The sequence below is a fragment of the Schistocerca serialis genome, chromosome 2, assembly GCF_023864345.2.
Source record: "Schistocerca serialis cubense isolate TAMUIC-IGC-003099 chromosome 2, iqSchSeri2.2, whole genome shotgun sequence".
In the NCBI taxonomy this organism is placed as follows: domain Eukaryota; kingdom Metazoa; phylum Arthropoda; class Insecta; order Orthoptera; family Acrididae; genus Schistocerca; species Schistocerca serialis.
Window position 1 is genome coordinate 739,329,606 of NC_064639.1, and position 21,547 is coordinate 739,351,152.

Below are 21,547 nucleotides of genomic sequence, written 5' to 3' on the forward strand. Positions count from 1 at the left end.
TAAGAAGAAAACACTATCAAGATAGAGATAGATACAATAAAGAGCACTGCCATAAGCAATGACTATACAATGAAAAAAATTGACAATTTAGACACACAAAGACACAAAAGTAAGACAACAAATGGCCACACTGTGAAAGAAGAGAATATACTTGCCAGTATCCCATACCTGGGGCCCATATCACAAAAATTTGCTAATCTTTTCAAAAAAACAAATATAAAGTTGCATTCTCCGCTAATAAGAAGTTAGGTAACTTACGCATCCATAACACAAAATCAAATACACAAACATACAACAAAAGTGGAGTGTACAAAGTATCATGCTCCAGTATGTAGGAAAAATAAGCAGAAACTTCAAGAATACTTATAATGCTTTCAGGCTCAACCACTCTGAAAAGTCAGTTATTGCAAACATATCTTGGAAATAAAACATGTCATCAACAGTCTACAAAACAATTTGGTAGTACAACATAATGAAGCCAGTAGGTAAGACCCTAAATCTGTTAGAACGTCTGGAAATATACCTCCACAAAATAAGAAAAACGAGAATCTATGTTAAATGAACAAACAGATTTCGCAAGCCACAGTTATTTCAGTTATTTTAAAGACCTATTCTTAAGTTATTCCCTATTGAAATATGCTCACTACTTTTATATACTTGAATTTAGCATATTTCGTGACAGTACCCACTTTTTCGTGGATGTTTATAAGATGATATTTGCCTTTTTGGTGTTGGCTTCAGTCGTTTAGTGAAAGTGATTTCATAATGCTGTTTTGTCGGCTGCGGAAATGTCCTGGTTCAATGCGTTTGCCTCATTTTTGGTGCTTCAAATACCATTTTGCCGAATGTGCTTCCTTCTTGATGTTTATATAAAAAAGTAGTAGAATAACTCATTTTTGCTGGTCACTTGGAAATTATTATAACGGGGACCTGTACATTGTTCCACCGTCACACACCGAGTGTTCACTGCTGACTGACTACGGTCAAAGACGACTCCAGTGTCAAAGACATTTCACACAACACACAAGCTTCCACTTGTAACCAGTCTCTTTGATATTATTCGTCACATCTACTAATATTAATCAATATGCTGTCACTCTTGAACATATAAGCAAATTAGCATAAAATAAGGCAAATTACAATTCACAAAAAATATTCTGACAAAAGTATAAGAAAACATTTACAACCTCCCTCACTAGATTTGGTATCGACAAATCCGGTAGAAAATAACACATCTCCCAGATCCATTACACTCTATATATCAATTGTTTAATAATTAGGTCTTTAGTACTACGAAGAAGTTCATCTTTGATCACACTATGTACAAAAACTTTTGTGAAGTGTTAACAAACATGTGTATGCAAATGTGCCTCTTGAGTGAAGTGATATATAAGAGCATCATGGAGAAAAGACTGTATGATGGTTCTAAAATGTTAAAAATGGTTTTCTTGGATTACTTGGTAAGTTTCCACTTTTCCATCTTTTCCACTAATTTGCAAATCTTTTCCGTGTTTGACTTATGAAATTCATAACCTAACATCAAATATTTTTATGACAGGAATATGCATTTCACCTCATTCAAGAGCAAAAATAAAGCATGTATTAAGAAAAATTACATCTGATGATGGACCTGCAGAGACAGAAATGCATTGTGCACTGAATAAAACATGAAAAATAGTGTGACTGAAGGTTTTTTTCCTTCTTTTTTTTTTTCATACTTCCACTACATTTATATCTAGGTTGGTTCAAATGGTTCAAATGGCTCTGAGCACTATGGGACTTAACTTCTGAGGTCATCAGTCCCCTAGAACTTAGAACTACTTAAACCTAACTAACCTAAGGACATCACACACATCCATGCCCGAGGCAGGATTCGAACCTGCGACCGTTGCGGTCACGCGGTTCCAGACTGTAGCGCCTAGAACCGCTCGGCCACTCCGGTCGGCATCTAGGTTGGTAATTGTATTGTTAAAGTACGTGTCTCATCTTGATGAAAGTTCATTAGTACAATACATTTTGATAGCTCTTAAAAAATTCAAAAAGCAGGTCAGGTCAAAGTTTGCATTTTACAGCCTATGTTAAGATTGGTCATGTTTCACTGTCAGATAATTAGTGAGATTCTTAACATGGTCAGATATCACAGTAACATCAGAATGTGAATTACTGTGGGCAGAGACAAGTATTGGCTTAGTGACAGAAAGTGGTACAGCTCTAATTTCAAGAACTTTGATTTAAGAAAACATATCAATATACACTGTGTCACAGTTAATGTTAACAGCTTTATTTACAAAAATAACACCTTCTTCAAAGCTAATTTTAATCCAACAAAAACTAGTTGCTAACACATATCCTTCTGGAATGTATAAGGCAGATTCAGTTTGTGTGAACCATTGTTCATTTCCACGAAAGATATTATCAGTAGCTTATGCTTAAGATGATATCAACTTCATTTAAGTAATTTAGAAGTGAGGGAAACAGCTCACCAAACAGTGGAAGCATTGAATCATTGAAAGGTGTACATAATGGAATAAAACTCCTCTAGCTTTTGGACAAATTTGTTCATGAGGATCAATTACATGCACCCACACACGTTTGCACGGGTTCACGCATATTGACGCGCATGCCTTAATGACTCAACGCTTCCATTATTAGGTGAGTTCTTTCCTTTACTCCTAAGTTATTGATGTTCTGCCAGGACTGTCTGTACCATGTCTGTTTCATTTAATTTGTTTCCAGCTGACTGAATATTTGCTATTGGAAGTGGGGTTTAGGTATACACTTCAATCCAATGTTCTGATTTTCTCAAAACAGTAGGGCTACCACTGACCTGATTATTTGTACTTAACTCTTGTATGTGTTCATCATTCTGAAGCCTATATGTTTCCACATGTTGAGACTACCTACTAGGTAACTGTGCTCTTTGTCCTCAATTATCGCTATCTTCCCCTGCAGTTTTCGTCCTCCACAGCTCCATTTAATAACATGGAAATTATTTCATGATGCCTTACCACCTATAATTCTGCCCTTCTTCTCACAGTTTTTCAAATGTTCCTTTCTTTGCCAGTTCTGTGGAAAACTGCCTCATTCTATATCTTAGCAGTCCACATCCTGCTACAGCACCACATCTCAAAGACTTTGATTCTCTTCTTTTCTAGTGTTTGCACCCACAAATGCTCTCTCTGCCTGTGTTCTTCTGCTTTTTGTGTCCTCTTTGCCTCATCTGTCATGTCTTATTATGGTTCCAAGATAGCAGAATTCCTTCACTTCATCTCCTTCGTAACCACTAACTTCAATGTTTATTGCTAACCTCATTTATGCTACTTAACATAAGTTTCATCTTTGTTTGGTTTACTCTCAATCCACACTCTGTACACAGCAAATCATTCAGTGCACTCAAAAGGTCCTGTGATTCTTCTTCAATTTAACAGGAAAGTAATGTCCTCAGTGAATCTTATCATTGATATCTTGTCATTCTGAATTTTAACACCACCAGTGAACCTCTCTTATCTCTGTTAATGCTTTTTCGAAGTCTAGATTGAACAGAAGGAGTGAAAGACTGCATACCTATCTTATACTCTTACCAATCTACGGACTTCATTTTTGGCCTTCCATCCTTATCGTTCCACCTTCGTGCTTGTAAGTACTGTACATTATACATCTTTCTCTATAGCTTACTCCTATTTTTCTCAGAATTTTGAACATCTTGCACCATTCTACAATGTCAATTTATTTTTATTTTTTATTTTTTTTATATATATAAATTAATATACCCACTGAATGTGTCCTGAGTTTTCTTAAATCTTGCTTCCATTATCAAACATATTATCAAGATTACCTGCCTGGGGCATTTACCTTTCCAAAAGCCAAACTGGTTGTCATTTAGCAGCTCCTCAATTTTACTTGCCATTCTTCTGGATATTATTCTTGACAGCAACTTCAAAGCATGAGCTGTTAAGCTGAATGTATGTAATTGTTACAATTAACTGCCCTGGAATGTGTGGATTACATTTTCCAGAAACTATGATGGTATGTTTCTAGTCCCATAGATCCTACACACCAACTTGAATAGTCATGTGGTTCCACTTTCTCCCAGTGATTTTAGAAATTCAGAAGGAATTTTGTCTGCCTTATTTATTGCAAATCTTTCATAGTACTGTTAAACTTGGACTTTAATACTGAATACCCTATGTCTTCCATCTCAGCTGCCATTCCTGCTTCTATCATGTCATCAGACATGTCCTCCCGTCAGAGAGCTTCAGTGTAATCTTTCCACCTATCCACTCTCACTGCACTTAACAGTGGAATTCCCGATGCACCACTGATGTTGTTGCCTTTGTTTTTGATTTCACGGAACGTTATTTCTTAACAACTTTGCTGCAAATATTTTGCCTTGGTGTCCCTGTATTTCTTATTTATTTCACACCAAGTGACATACACTGGTGCATGCTGTGTGTTTAGCTGTTCCAAAAAAAATAAACATCACGAAAGACATCATGTTTCAGACATCAATTTGAAAGCTTGATTTCTCTAGAGCCTCTTTATTTGTGATCTTGTTTGTTTAGTTTAATAAAATATAATTAAAACAAAAATAAATAATGAACTTACCAGAAAAGTTGAAGGCCAAGAGGAAAAAATAGTTTGGACATGTATTTCAGCAGCAGATCTTCTAAATGATTCACTGGTAGAGCATTCTGCAACCAAAATTCTATACCCTGCCAAAATTACAAGAAAGTTTCAGCAGTTTATTGCAAGCTAAGTTAAATTATTTGTACAATCACACAATATAAAAGGAATACTTGGAGGGGGAATAAAGATTAAACTCAATGCGCAATGAATCCACAATCTTCAGTGCAGATGGACAGTATCATTTGACCTCCAAGCAGGAATCTACAATTAGTGAGCATGGGGGACATGGACGGGGATTGTGGATAGGAGGCAACTGGTGGGAATGAGTCTTGGCCGGGGAGTGTGCCGAGGTAGTCTGTTCATTTGCGATAAACACTGTGTCCAGATGGTGCAGTGTCCAATGTAACTGCCGAGTCAGCAGGAGATCCTGGTTTGGGTCTCAGTCTGGCACACACCGATCCCAATGCAGCTGATATCATCAGTTTCTTCCCTTTCCTGCTCCCGCTCCCCACCCTTCTACTGCCAATCTGCGTCAGAGAGGGTGAACATGATGTGAAAGTCTTTGACATGTTGTCGTTAATGCTCCTTAATGTTTGTGTGCATTCCAAGTTCATACTTGCCTTGTGATTTCAGACAGTATTTGTGACTGTGAAGTAATTAATGTTAAATGGAGATAAAACATTATAATCTGGAAACAAGTTATTAAGCTTCTGTCATGTCATTTCAGCAACTCAGGACCTAATGAGTTGTATTAAGACTACACAGTTGTAGCTGCCTCTGAACACTATGCCATTTGCATGCTAAGCAAATAGTTAACAAAATGTGTGAAGATTCATCTCTTGAACTTTATCTACGAACATTGCATATGAAGTGGTTTACAATGAAAAGCAATGCCACAATGCCATTTAAAATTAATATTTGCAATGTTGAAAACTAACGAGGGATCTTTACACAATCCAGATTTTTTTTTAATACTTCGCAGTTTTAAGTGGATTTTTTTCCACTCTCAGAATGCAGAAACTATCTGTCCATCTGCTTTGCCTAAATAGGCTGTTGACTATATCATTTATTTTTAATATGAAGTGGAGTTCCTTGCAAAACTGGAATGTGATGTCTGCTCAATGATTCAACTGCCTTACAAAAAGTTTCTAACACTTCATGGCCTACATTATCTCCCATTCTAGACATTGCACTGCATCACCTATATATTTTGTTCTGCCTTACGACTTTCCACCAATTTTGTTTCATGAGTTTGTTGCTTGCAACTGCACTCTGGTTATACCATTAATCATCATTTAACAGAATACTTCCTTCAGTGAAATCTTTATCATCATTTTCTTAAAACAACAGGCATCCTCCTGACAAAATTTTTTTATCTCCTAAGGGGCTGCCTCATAAACCTTGTCCAAACAATCCTGCTCTTTAATACAGACAAGAGTGTGTATTTCACATACGCATCATCATCCCCACCCCTCCTCCTCCACATCACTCCAGATGTTTACAAGATGGAAGTTCCATTCTGAGCTGAAAGTATGCTGTTATGAAATTTTAAGTATTTGAGAACAAAACCTGCATTGTCTGATCTCATGATCTTCCTTCTTTACTTTAATGTGAAAGTTTTATCTATCTGAGAATGGACTGGAACTAGGCCAGTACTCTACAGATGTACTGTGCAAGTTTGATGCCCACAAGGTAATGGTGCACAACCTGTAGTAGTGGGACTTCTTGAGACAGCAGCTGGTTGACACACTCTTCCTCAACAATTCAGTGAAGAACTACTGGGGAGGCATCTTTCAGCCCATCAACTTGTACGCATATTAATATTAAGATTGTTAGCAAGGGTTTAGCAAAGTGAGATGCACATGCACACATGATGGATAAACAAATCATTATGTTTCTGCCATCTGAGGTACCTGGGCCATTGCACTGCATGCAGCTTGGACCTACATGCTGGAGATGGCTGCAGAGGCAATCATACCCTTTTGGGTTTAGAAAACTTGCAACAGCTTCTATCACATCTTATTCAAGGACTGCAGATGGTAGGGCATCTTTCCAATATTTATCCTTCAATTATAGTTCCCGATCAGGTAGGAATAATTCCCTCACCCAATAGTAAATGTTAATAGTTACTCTGGTGTTTGAGATTGTATTGGCCTTAGATAGGATGATGTGCATATGTGTGTTTCTAAACTATCAGATTTCTCTGTTCATAACCTACAATTTCATGATGGGGTGGTATCACACTGGAAAGTGTAAGAGTCTCAAAAATTTACAAGTAGATTAATTTTCTGAGTGCAAAATTGTTCAGCACTGCTCTCTGAGAAAATAATGAGGTTTAGAAATGCAGTTTTAAATAAGTAATTGTATACAACATTGTGCATATTCATTTGACTGTAAGCCATTTAATCACTGAAAGAACAATAAAAACACAAATGTTAAAAGAAGTATTCTACTAGTTGTTATATAATGTTCATATTATTCATGCTGGAAACATCTTCAATTAATCTGTGTCACTGTTTAACCTGACACTCATTTTCAAAACTTCTGAATTGACTTGAAGTTAGATTAACATTGTTTTATTATGAGAAACGATTCTCAAGCTTTTTCTGGATGGTACACGAGAGTCTAAATTTTGTTATAGACACAGCTACATGAAAAATGTACTAAGAAAGTAACTAATAACTATTATGCAAACATAAAGGGAAGTTACCTCCTGGAGAAGATGACTCATTGCTGTATGGCTGTCCTCTTCCATAACAGATATATAATATTCCATAATTACTGTCACTTGTTTTACAATGTCATTTCTAGTCAAAAGACCAGAACTACTTGAATCTGCTTCTGTAATTGTAGGAGCTTTTTCTGGAAGACTGTCAGGTTTACTACTTTCCTTTTCCTTTGTGATATTTTCTCGCAAAGCCTGTTCAACATGGCTTTCCTGGACAGTCAGTTGCTTGGAGGACAATAATTCTGTATTACCATTTACTCTTACTTCTGGCATTATTTTAGAATCTTCAGCTTGATTACAATGTGAAGAGTTTGCATTACTCTCATCAGGAATGCCTGCAAGAGCACTGTTAAACAGCACATCAGGTGCTACTGAAGGACACCTTTCATCACTACCAAGGGAGCTTGTTAGATCAGGAGTCTGCAACCCTGGGGGAAGTGATGATGGAGAATCTGGACTCATAAGGTACCGAGTCTCCTCAGACATCTGCTCCTTCCCTCCCTGAATAGCAAATGGGTGAATTTCCAAAGAGAGAAGATTCTCTGGTGTAGAACTCACACTAATATCCTGACTTGATTCGGCATCTGTTCTACAATGTTCAGAAACAGAATATTCACTGTCCCCTTCTGTAAATTCTGACGACTGTTGGAGTTGTGATGTCTCTTCTACATGGTTTTCACTAAATTCCATTCCTGATTTTTCTTTGTCTTTGTTAATAGAATGTTCACTGGTGCAGATGTCTTTATCAGCTACAGTTTCATGATGCTTGTTGGTAGAAGAGAAAACATTCATCTTTCCAGACGGTTGGCATTCTTCAAAACTCGAATGAGTGCTTGCTTCAGGAATAGTAATTTCCTCTGAGGAAATCTTACAGGTATCTGAAGCAACAGCTAGAGTCAAAGCCTTTAACTGGAAAGATAGTGCCTGGTGATACATCCTACCCAACAATGCAAGTTTTGCAGCTGCCTGGTAGTTCTCCAGCTCAACACACTGAAAACACAATTAAGAAATAAAGTATCACATTATGAATTTACTTTAGATTCAATTAAAGAAATCTAATAGAAGTTAAATATCTTTAATTAATATACAGACAATGGAAAAGACAAATGAACATGGGAAATTGTCATTTCTTTAGTTGATATGTACACACACACACACACACACACACACACACACACACAGACAGAGAGAGAGAGAGAGAGAGAGAGAGAGAGCACCAACATGATAACAACTTAAGTAACCCAGAAAATGGTCTGTCTCTTGCAAAATTTAGACCTCTAGCAGAGAGCATTCAGAGCAGTATTACTAAGCTAATTTATTTCTGCACTGATGATACAAATTCATAAGCAGATGTTGGGTAGCTGTTGGGATAAGAATGTGATGGGTGGATGTCTTATTAATGTTTGATCAACAGCCCTCAATTCTCTGAGATTGGTGGTGCCCCAGGTATCCTCAATGTGAGGCCAGGTCATCTAGGGAGCTACATAACGACTCTCATGTTCTTTGACCTTCCTTCAAACCATTCACAAAAGACGCTATCAGTCAAAAAAGTTTCAACACCAGATTAATAATAAATGAGAAAGTTAAGATGGTGGTTTTAATGCTTCAGATTTTCTACATAGACCCCCTCCCCCTTTCCCCCAAAACTGATTGCAATGCACAGAACATACATTCATACAAACAGGTGACATTGTCAGAAAAGTTCTCCTTTGGGATGTTGTTCACATTCACATCTTCTTCGGTCTTGGTGAACTGTCACATATTCATTCTGAACTTTGTCATTTTGTGGTAGGTTCGTATTAATAACACTCTGGAGAATATCTTGAACACTTGATTTAGAGATGTTCAATTCACTGCTCAGTTGTGAATGCTCAATGTTGACACACAACAGTTGCATGTTCACTGCTTGAAACTACCTGCCCACAGCTGACTGGTCAAATGCACATCTTACAGTTGTTAGTTCAAGCTGCCCTTATAGTTACTGCACTGATGTCACTTACAGGTGGGAATAAAATCAGAACATTTTGGATGGATGGTGTATGGGTATGGTAGATGTATCTTTTGTCTTGTTGAAGGGGTAGATCCAAGGCTTGAGGCTGTAGATGAACTACCAAATGCACATGATGGGTCAGTAAGTTTATGTATCATTTGTCAATGAAAGATAAATGTACAAGTGTCAAGGATGCCATTTCATTCCATGTAAATACACTTCCACTACTGTGCCCTGCAGGTAGGTGTGATGGATCACTTCACATGGTTCTCAACAGATTCGCCTCGTTCCTTCAATGTACACCAATGAATATGACCAACACATTAGGCCTGTCAATTTTTTCTCCACTTTTGGTCCTAACTGTGAGATTCTTGCATCCATGCTAACCTCACAGTCAAATAACATCTAGGGATCAGAGGCAAACATGTGGTGGTAGCTTCTGTACCTCATAGTGAAGTATACTTAGATTAAAATAATTTCTAAAAGCATAGGAATAAAAAGTCCTAGGTCAAGATTTTTAAAATTTATTTATTTGATAGCTAGTTTTAGCTCACTGATGAGCCATCTCCAGATCCTTAGCAGCTTTCTGCAATCTCCCTTAGCCTGATCTGGCATATTTACATTGTTTCGTCAAATGGGGAGATATGTGATCACTTGTGTTAAAATATGTGGGTAAAGAATCCTAGGTCAAGATTGTTAAAATTCCTGTATACAATAACTAGTTTCAGCTCACTGACAAGGCATCTTCACGTCTTTACTAGCTTTTTGTGATCTCCCTTAACCTGACTTGGCATTTTTACATAGTTATTTGACATTGTCAAATGTGAAGATACATGATATGTTGTGTTAAAATAGGTGGTTAAAAAATTCTAGTTTAAGATAACTAAAATTCCTTGATTTAATAAGTAGTTTCAGCTCACTGATGAACCATCTTCAGATCATGACCTACGATTTTTTATCCACGTATTTTAACGCAACAGACTGGGTATCATCCCATTTGACAATGTCACATAACAATGTAAATATGCCATGTTAGGCTAATGGAGACTGCATAAAACTGGTTAAGATATAGAGATGGCTTGTCGATGACCTGAAACTAATTGTCATGTAAAGGAATTTTAGTGATTCTGACCTAGGATTTTTATACACATATTATGACACAACAGACATTCCATTTGACAATGCCAAATAAATATGTGAAATAACTTTGTGATTGAGGTTTCAGAGTCAAGTGGTGGGGCTGGATGTAAGACAGTCAAAACTTTTTATTGGGCTCCATATGCTTGCTATGTTGCCTGTTTTGCAGGCACAAGCAGCAGTGCCCTTTCAGGTGCTGTTGGCTCCAAGGGTCAGGAGCGGTCCAGGGGAGATAGGCTGCATGGGGTACTTGTGTAAGAGTATGATGTATTGAGTAACAGCTGGCAACTCTGCTTGAAAAAGTCCTAGGTCAAGATTGTTAAAATTTCTGTAACAGCTGGCAACTCTGCTTGACAAAGTCCTAGGTCAAGATTGTTAAAATTTCTTTATTACTAAGTTATTTTAACTGAAATATAATGAGTCAGTAACGAATTTGTGATTGATTTACTGTACGGTGGTCTAGCTGCAATTACATCCTTGATAGTTGATGCCAACGTGTCAAAAACATGTTGTTACCCATGCTGATCGATTCTAACAACAGTGTTTTCTCCAAAATCTAGGTACTCATTGTACACTGTTGATATGGTGACATGTGGAAATCTCTGTCCTTCCATGAACTCTGGAGTGTCCCCATGCACCATGGACTCAGTTTCTTTGCAATCAAATATATTTATACTGAATGTCTTGGTCACCCCTATTCGATTTTCAGACAGCTGTTATCTGGTAAGGTGACATCCCAGTCATATTCCATGCTGAACTGTTTCATTCACGATAGCAACATAAGTTCTCTCTCTGAAGTATTGTGACTCTTTCCAATTTGACTGTTCATGTGCATGTTATTTCTGAATAATAAAGCTAAACACAGAGCACACAATGAGAGATGAATACAAGAGACTCAATATTTGCTTGTTTCAAACAAGATAAAATAAGAAACAAATGTAAAACAATGAATATCTAACCATTTGGCTACACAAGTATTATTTCTTGGGACACATATACAAATATTATTTCTTGGGACACACATTATTGTTTAGGGCAACGTAAGAGTAAATAGTAATAGTAAAAGCAGTAATAATAATAAAAATAACAGCAAAATGAAACAAAGATCCAAATATTTATTCTTAGAAGATAAACAAACCACACCTTGCTTAACAGTGCTGCAGAATCATAATGCCCATGGAAGTGTTGCAAAGCAAAATGCAGTGTCCTTGGACCATATGGTGGATCTTCAATATTCAGTGATGGACACGGCTGCCAAAAAACTGGTCCTTGAGGCTAAGAGAATGAAATACAAAAACACATTAGAATACAGGAACCAACAAACAAATATAGAAAAACACATCAGAATGCCATTAGGTAAAATGTAAGTGATGTTGCAAAAGGAGTCATAAAAGTTTATATGTAATTAATTTGACAATGGAAACTCTCCCTCTCCCTCACCAACTACACACAGAGTGGGAGGAGTGGGGGTGGGGACCAGCATAAAACATGAGGAAGTTATCGTCTTATTAATGCAATGCCTACTCCTATAGTTCTATTTCTATTCAAAATGAGCTACTAATCCAAATCTGATTCATCACACCCTAATTAGCAGTAGTATTATGCACACCAGAATTTTAAGAATATATTTAGATTAAAGTTCAGTCTTGATCACGTTATGTCTGTTTTAATGAGTAACCGGTTTCGGTTTTTTCTATAAAACCATCATCAGACCCATTGGCTCCCTTGGGTTGGTAGGTGGAGCTCTCCTTGCAGAAACCGGTTACTCATTAAAACAGACATAACGTGATCAAGACTGAACTTTAATCTAAATATAACAATTAATTGATCACTGTATTCCAAAAATGTTTACCAAAATTTTAAGAATACATTAGAGGCCTCACTGAGATCAGGCATACCGTAGTTAGTTGATGTGCCTCTGAAATATTGCACATTATATTTTCAAACAATGGAAACTCCAGGTATGAATATCAACAATCAGGAAAAGATAGACTGCTACTTACCATTAAGAAGACATGTTCTGTTGCAGACCGGCACAGTTAAAAGACACTTACATAAAGATTTTGGCCACAGCCTGAGCTCAGCGAAAGAGAAACACACACCATTCATACATACAAGCAAGCACACCCGAACACACGTTACGGCCAACTCCAGCAGCCCGGGCTGGAATGCATTCTGGCATGAGCTGCTGCAGCTGGCAGTCGTGTGTATGAGGTGTGCTTGCTTGTGTATACGAGGTTTGTCCGGAAAATACGTATAAAAGTTGAATAATGTCTTTATGTTACAAGTTGCAGTCACCGCCAGGTGGGACTACTGCTGTAATCAATCCCATCAATGCTCAGTTCGAGTCAGAGCAGTCTGTGTGAAGGTGGGAGTGTGAGGCAGCTTGTTGACAGTTACCCTTTTTCACCTGCTGTTGGCATGGAGCTCTCTCTGATTGAGGAACAGTGTGTCAACATCAAGTTTCCTGCAAAGCCAGACAAGAACGGTCGTGAGATTTTTGAGTGTTTGAAACAGGTTTACGGAGACAATTCTCTGAAGGAACCAACCATGAACAAGTGGTTAAAAAGCTTCCGGGATGGCCGAGAAGAAGTGAACGATGACCCTCGTCCAGGACACCCATCGACATCGAGTTCCGATGCAAATGTTGAACGAATTCGGGCTTGTGTTCTTAAAGACCGTAGATTGACAGTCAGAATGATTGCTGACGAGCTGTCAAGCCCCAAAACGATCGTTCACGAAATCCTGACACAAAAACTTGAAATGAAGAAACTGTGTGCAAAAAATCATACCGAACCTCTTGACGCCAGAATAGAAAGCAAAGAGGGTTGAGTGCTGTGAGGATTGGTTGGAAGCAGAGGAACGAGGGGACTTCCTCAACCGAGTCTTCACTGGAGATGAGTCCTGGTTTTACGAATTCGATGTGGAGCTCAAATCTCAAAGCAAGGAATGGAAACTAGCAGGAGAACCGAGAACAAAAAAAGTCGCGAAAATCAAGGTCCAATGTGAAGACAATGTTGATTGTTTTCTTTGATTCTAGGGGCATTGTTCACAAGGAATTTGTCCCTCCCGGCCAGAGAGTGAATGGAAATTTTTACGTTGAAGTTCTGACACGTCTCAGAGCTCATGTGACCCGAGTTCGACCGGAGTTGGCAAAAGGGGGCAGGTGGATCCTTCATCACGACAAAGCGCCCGCTCACACGTTGCTCGTTGTGCGCGAGTATTTGGCCCGAAGCTCAATCAACGTGATAGACCACCCACCTTATTCACCCGACTTAGCCCCGTGTGACTTCTTCATGTTCCCGAAATGTAAAATGGTGCTTCGGGGGCGGCACTTGGGAGATGTGGAAGCCATCAAGGTGGAAACGACACGGCAACTGAACAACATCACAACTGGAGACTTTCAGCAATGTTATCAACAGTGGAAACGGTGTTGGCAGAAGTGTATCGCATCTCAGGGCGAGTACTTTGAAGGAGACCATATTGTAATACCTGAATAATTGTAAAATAAAGTTATTATTCAACTTTTATATGTATTTTCCAGACAAACCTCGTATGACTGGTCTGTGTTTCACTTTTGCTGATGAAGGCTGTGGCTGAAAGCTTTATGTAAATGTCTTTTCACTGAGCCTGTCTGCATTTTAACATGTGTTCTTTATGGTAAGTAGCAATCTATCTGTTCCTACATTACATTTTCAGACAGATCTATTGCTGTGGACCTTGCCATTGGTGGGGAGGCTTGCATGCCTCAGCGATACAGATAGCCGTACCATAGGTGCAACTACAACGGAGGGGTATCTGTTGAGAGGCCAGACAAACGTGTGGTTCCTGAAGAGGGGCAGCAGCCTTTTCAGTAGTTGCAGGGGCTACAGTCTGGATGATTGGCTGGTCTGGCCTTGTAACAATAACCAAAACGGCCTTGCTGTACTGGTACTGCAAACGGTTGAAAGCAAGGGGAAACTACAGCCATCATTTTTGCTGAGGGCATGCAGCTTTACTGTATGGTTAAATGATGATGGCGTCCTCTTGGGTAAAATATTCCGGAGGTAAAATAATCCCCCATTTGGATCTCCGGGCGGGGACTACTCAAGTGGACGTCGTTATCAGGAGAAAGAAAACTGGCATTCTACGGATTGGAGTGTGGAATGTCAGATCCCTTAATCGGGCAGGTAGGTTAGAAAATTTAAAAAGGGAAATGGATAGGTTAAAGTTAGATATAGTGGGAATTAGCAAAGCTTGGTGGTAGGAAGAACAACTTTTGGTCAGGTGAATACAGGATTACAAATACAAAATCAAATAGGGGTAACGCAGGAGTAGGTTTAATAATGAATAAAAAAATAGGAGTGCGGGTAAGCTACTACAAACAGCATAGTGAATGCATTATTGTGGCCAAGACAGATACGAAGCCCACACTTACTACAGTAGTACAATTTTATATGCCAACTAGCTCTGCAGATGACGAAGAAATTGAAGAAATGTATGATGACATATAAGAAATTATTCAGATAGTGAAGGGAGACAAAAATTTAATAGTCATGGGTGACTGGAATTTGATAGTAGGAAAAGGAAGAGAAGGAAACGTAATAGGTGAATATGGATTGGGGGGAAGAAATGAAAGAGGAAGCCGCCTGATAGAATTTTGCACAGAGCATAGCTTAATCATAGCTAACACTTGGTTCAAGAATCATAAAAGAAGGTTACATACATGGAAGAAGCCTGGAGATACTGACAGGTTTCAGATAGATTATATAATGGTAAGACAGAGATTTAGGAAAAAGTTTTTAAATTGTAAAACATTTCCAGGGGCAGATGTGGACTCTGGCCACAATCTATTGGTTATGAACTGTAGATTAAAACAGAAGAAACTGCAAAAAGGTGGGGTTTTAAGGAGATGGGACCTGGATAAACTGACTAAACCAGAGGTTGTACAGAGTTTCAGGGAGAGCATAAGGGAACAATTGACAGGAATGAGGGAAAGAAATACAGTAGAAGAAGAATGAGTAGCTTTGAGGAATGAAATAGTGAAGGCAGCAGAGCATCAAGTAGGTAAAAAGACGAGGGCTAGTAGAAATCCTTGGGTAACAGAAGAGATACTGAATTTAATTGATGAAAGGAGAAAATACAAAAATGCAGTAAATGAAGCAGGCAAAAAGGAATACAAAAGTCTCAAAAATGAGATCGACAGAAAGTGCAAAATGGCTAAGCAGGGATGGCTAGAGGACAAATGTATGGATGTAGAGGCTTATCTCACGAGGGGTAAGATAGATACTGCCTACAGGAAAATTAAAGAGACCTTTGGAGATAAGAGAACGACTTGTATGAATATCAAGAGCTCAGATGGAAACCCAGTTCTAAGCAAAGAAGGGAAAGCAGAAAGGTGGAAGGAGTATATAGAGGGTCTATACAAGGGCGATGTTCTTGAGGAAAATATTATGGAAATGGAAGAGGATGTAGATGAAGATGAAATGGGAGATATGATACTGCATGAAGAGTTTGACAGAGCACTGAAAGACCTAAGTCGAAACAAGACTCCGGGAGTAGACAACATTGGATTAGAAATACTGACAGCCTTGGGAGAGCCAGTCCTTACAAAACTCTACCATCTGGTGAGCAAAATGTACGAGACAGGCGAAATACCCTCAGACTTAGAGAAGAATATAATAATTCCAATCCCAAAGAAAGCAGGTGTTGACAGATGTGAAAATTACTGAACTATCAGTTTAATAAGTCAGGACTGCAAAATACTAACGTGAATTCTTTACAGATGAATGGAAAAACTGGTAGAACCCGACCTCAGGGAAGATCAGTTTTAATTCTGTAGAAATGTTGGAACACGTGAGGCAATACTGACCATACGACTTATCTTAGAAGAAAGATTAAAGAAAGGCAAACCTACATTTCTAGCATTTGTAGACTTAGAGAAAGCTTTTGACAATGTTGACTGGAATACTCTCTTTCAAATTTTGAAGGTGGCGGGGGTAAAATACAGGGAGCGAAAGGCTATTTACAATTTGTACTGGAACCAGATGGCAGTTATAAGAGTCGAGGGGGATGAAAGGGAAGCAGTGGTTGGGAAGGGAGTGAGACAAGGTTGTAGCCTCTCCCCGATGTTATTCAATTTGTATATTGAGCAAGCAATAAAGGAAACTAAAGAAAAATTCGGAGTAGGTATTAAAATCCATGGAGAAGAAATAAAAACATTGAGGTGCGCTGATGACATTGTTATTCTGTCAGAGGCAGCAAAGGACTTGGAAGAGCAGTTGAACGGAATGGACAGTGTCTTGAATGGAGGATATAAGATGAACATCAACAAAAGCAAAACGAGGGTAATGGAATGTAGTCAAGTTAACTCGTGTGATGCTGAGGGAGTTAGATTAGGGAATGAGACACTTAAAGTAGTAAAGGAGTTTTGCTATTTGGGGAGCAAAACAACTGACTGGCAATGGCAAGGAAAGCGTTTCTGAAGAAGAGAAATTTGTTAACATCAAGTATAGATTTAAGTGTCAGGAAGTCATTTCTGAAAGTATTTGTATGAAGTGTAGCCATGTATGGAAGTGAAACATGGACGATAAATAGTTTGGACAAAAAGGGAATAGAAGCTTACAAAATGTGGTGCTACAGAAGAATGCTGAAGATTAGATGGGTAGATCACATAAATAATGATGAAGTATTGAATAGGATTGGGGAGAAGAGAAGTTTGTGGCACAACTTGATTAGAAGAAGGGTTCGGTTGGTAGGGCAGGTTCTGAGGCATCAAGGGATCACCAATTTAGTATTGGAAGGCAGCATAGAGTGTAAAAATCATAGAGGGAGACCAAGAGATGAATACACTAAGCAGATTCAGAAGGATGTAGGCTGCAGTATGTACTGGGAGATGAAGCAGCTTGCACAGGATAGAGTAGCATGGAGAGCTGCATCAAACCAGTCTCACGACTGAAGGCCACAACAACAACATATTGCTGTGAGATGTAGTGTGTAGTGTGGCATATGGGTTAGCGTTACTGGCTGGCATACCGCAGTTCTTTGTTATTTATCATTTCTGTAAGGCTCTTGGAATATCTTATGTTTGTATATTCCAGAACATTAAGAATTATTATGAATAGCAGCATCCTGGAATATTCGATGTTTGCATACATAACAAAACCTTTACATCGGCGTGTTCCAATTATGCAACATAAAAGCCATTGCCTACATGCACAGGAACTGGAATACAACAAGTACATTGTTCCCATGGTCTGTATATTTAGGAGACCTATGGATTCCAAGCCAGAATTAGTTAGCTGCAAATCAGGCATCCATAAGTAGTTTCTGGAGATGCTGGTCATGCCCCAAAGAAATGGCTGAAAGAATGTGACAGAGTCATAGAATACAACAGGTAGGATGACATGAAGTGTTTGCCAAATTTGTACTTTCACTTAGACACTTACTGCAATTGTGCTTCAAGAGCACTGAAAAGAAGCTCAATAGAAGGGACAAATTCCAGGCCAAAATGAAGAAAATATGTGGTACAATCAGTGGCAAGTCTGCTTAGTAAAAATGCAACTGACGAACAGGGTGCAATGTCAAGGGAAAATGACACATTCCTACATAAAGAATGTCTTGGTCCTATGCCATAATGTGAATGAAAATAAGACAGAAGGTGTCTAAATCTCACATTTCATTACAGGAATCAAACAACAGAAAATCTAGGATGGAATATGAAAATATTAGAGAAGGAATGTTGCTGCTCACCATATAGCAGAGATGCTGAGACGGAGATAGGCACAACAAAAAAAACTCTCACAATTATAGCTTTTGCCCATTAAGGCCTTTGTCAACAATAGACAGACATAGGTGCAACATGTGTGTACACACACACACACACACACACACACACACACACACACACACACACACAAACAACTGCAGTCTCAGGCAACTGAAACCACACTGTGAGCAGCAGCACCAGTGCATGATGGGCGTGGTGACTGGGTGGGGGTAAGGAGGAGGCTGGAGCATGGAGGGGGAGGGATAGTATGGTGGGGGTGGTGGTCATTGAAGTTCTGAGGATTAGACTGAGGGCAGGGGAGAAGTGTGGGGGGTGGGGGAGTGCAGAAAAGGAGAGAAATAAAAAGACTGGTTGTGGTGGTGGAATGATGGCTGTGTAGTACTGGAATGGGAACACAGAGGGGCTGGACAGGTGAGGACACTGACTAACCAAGGTTAAGGACAGAAGGGTTATGGGAACATAGGATGTAGTGCAGGGAAAGTTCCCACCTGTGCAATTCAGAATAGCTGGTGTTGGTGGGAAGGATCCATAGGGCTCAGACTGTGAAGCAGTCATTGAAATGGAGGATATCATTTTTGCTAGCATGTTCAGCAACAGGGTGGTCCACTTGTTTCTTGGCCACAGTTTGTCGGTGGCCATTCATGTGGACCCTTCTCATCTCAACCTTCGTTAGTCACTGTCCTCACCCATCCAGCCCCTCCCTGTTCCCATGCCAGCACTACACAGCCTCCACCATCACATCCAGTCTTCTTATTTCTCTCCTTTTGCGCACTCTGCCCACCCTCCTCCTCACCTCTCCCCTGCCCTCAGTCTAACCTCCAGCACTTCGCTGTCTACCACCCGCACAACTTTATCCCTCCTCTTCCTCGCTCCAGCCTCCTCCTTACCCCTACCCAGTTGCCGCCACTCACATCATGGACTGGTGCAGCTGCTCACAGTGTGGTTTCAGTTGCCCTTAGACTGCAGTCGTGTGTGTAAGTTGCGTGTGTGTGTGTGTGTGTGTGTGTGTGTGTGTGTGTGTGTGTGTGTGTGGGTGGGTGGGTGGGTGGGGGCACGAGCATATGTCTGTCTATGGAGGCCTTAATGGCCAAAAGCTATAACTGTGAGAGTCTTTTTGTTGTCCAATTATGATAAGCCACTTGGTCTGTCATGAGATGAATCTCATCTGCAATATAAAAACCAAACAGAGTTACAGTATTCACTTTGTTAACCACAAAGTAGGTAACGGAATGGGCATATGAACTGTGTCAGCCACGAATTGGTCGAGAACAGGAATCTGTTGTTTGTTATAGCTTGCCAAGTGATGTTTGATGCATGGCAATGGTGGGGGTCTTAATCTGGCACACATCTATGAGTTGACTAGGGACACGGGGAACACCATCATGTCAAATTGTAGGATTAATGGCTTATCCATTACTCACACTACAATAAAAAAAGTTTGTTCTGGCCTGCAGATCTCTGAGTTGACCACTGGGAACCCCACAAAATGTTGGCGAAGCTGTTTCTCATAAGCAACTCAGTCTTCCACAGATTCATCATTGGGGGAGGAGGGGTAAACAGCGAGTGGCTGAGCCTGGGTCAACATAGCCAACAAACATTCTATTGATGCTGTATGACATGCCATTATGACTGGAGTAAAGCCTCCATGGAAGGACCAAATGGCAGAAAAAAAACACAGAATCCAAAACACATCCAAATTTGACCCTTAACATAACCACTTGTGTTCTAGCTAGGAACCCAAGGAAACACATGCTTGCTGTAATGGCTGGTAGGTGTAGTAATCGGTGGGTTACCACTACCAGCTAGAGTGCTTATTATTGTCTCTGCCGTGTAAGTTTCTTTTGTGAGGCTGAGTAGCTTTTTGCAATTGATGAAAGCTTCACAGTTTAACTGAGCAAGTTGACTGATGAGTGGAACTTGTCTCTCTGATGATGACACAGTAATAATGTCTACACAGTAAACAGCTTACCAAAGCAATTTTTGTTATTAGTATTTGTTGGAATAGCTTTGTCACTCTGGAGCTCTGTTCTTTCAGTCTATGATGCCTGCAAAAAGTCTCATCCAAGAATAACATTATAACTACATTCTGTCAAAAATTAGAAGAACTGTGTGCAACATATGTTACTGTGGCTGGACTTCTTTCCCATTTGCGACTTTCAGCATAATTCCATTCATATCAAGGACCATCGTTTCTTTAACTGATCGTAATAAGCCCCTGAGACACCTAGCACCTGGACACGTTGGCCCTATGTGATTACATGAACAAGATTTCCTGGTATCTCGCTGACTGTTATCCATGGAAGATTTGCGTTTGTGACGGCTTGACCTCTGTAGATTGTCATCTCACTTATTTTTCTTGAAGTCAGCAGCTAAGTGACCAACTGGAACCTCTGAACAGTGATAGGGAATAACTGCAGCATGTTGGGTGCTACCTCGTCCAGGGTATGGGGATGGGCTTTGTTACACAGATCGACAGTTATCAACTGCAGCTGACTGGAATGATTAGAACTGTTAAGATGCTTGACATCTGGTGTCAGTAGCTTGCCTTCTTTCACTGGAGTAGCATATAATGTGTCACGGTTGACCACCGTGGAAACATACTGACATATTGTCTTCTGCTCTCCAAATGCTTGTGCTGAGTCGCAGATAGGCACAACACAAAGACTCACACAATTATAGCTTTCACCTGTTAAGAACTTTGTCAGCAATAGACAGATTGGCTGACATAGTTTATATGCCCATTCCATTACCTACTTTGTGGTTAACAATGTGAGTACTGAAAATGTGTTTCAAACGTTGTCCCTCATTGCATTAACTATCTTGATGATACCATCAAGATAGGTGCTAGCACAGAGCATCATCTAAGAAACCTCCATTCTTTGTTTACTGTTCTAAAGACCGTTGGCTTCAAATGTAATCTCACTTTTTCCAGCTCCCATTGTTTATTTGGGCCATGAAATTTCCTGGCAAGGCATGAGCCCCATGAAATAACATGTCACCACCATTATGGCTTTGCCCCATTTGTCTTACCTATGAGAACATCAGGTATTCCTTGGCAAACTGACATAGTATCAGAAGTTTATCCCCAGAGCAGCTGCTGTCTCCCACCCCTTGCATCTGTTACTTCAGAAAAGTGCTCCTTTTGTTTGGTCTACAGACTGTAAGCAAGGTTTTGTGCAGTTTAAGAACAGTGTTTGCCATGTCTTGCAACATCTCCATCCATCAAGCATCTGGTCCTGGCCACAGACATGTCTCATCATGGGAAGGGGTGGTCCTGGCCCCATCACCATTCAGGTGT

The 21,547-nt window shown here is 39.6% G+C and overlaps 1 protein-coding gene across 2 annotated transcripts in view; it reads right to left on the reverse strand.

Annotated features, from left to right (window-relative positions):
* LOC126457939 (uncharacterized) overlaps positions 1-21,547 on the reverse strand; it is a 422,121-nt gene that overhangs the window by 54,771 nt on the left and 345,803 nt on the right. For both annotated transcript variants that reach the window (XM_050094658.1, XM_050094659.1), the window contains 3 exons: positions 11,625-11,756; positions 7,337-8,344; positions 4,606-4,712 (listed from right to left, as the gene is read on the reverse strand). In XM_050094658.1, coding sequence (XP_049950615.1) covers positions 4,606-4,712; positions 7,337-8,344; positions 11,625-11,756 — 1,247 coding nt within the window. The remainder of the gene's footprint in view (positions 1-4,605; positions 4,713-7,336; positions 8,345-11,624; positions 11,757-21,547) is intronic.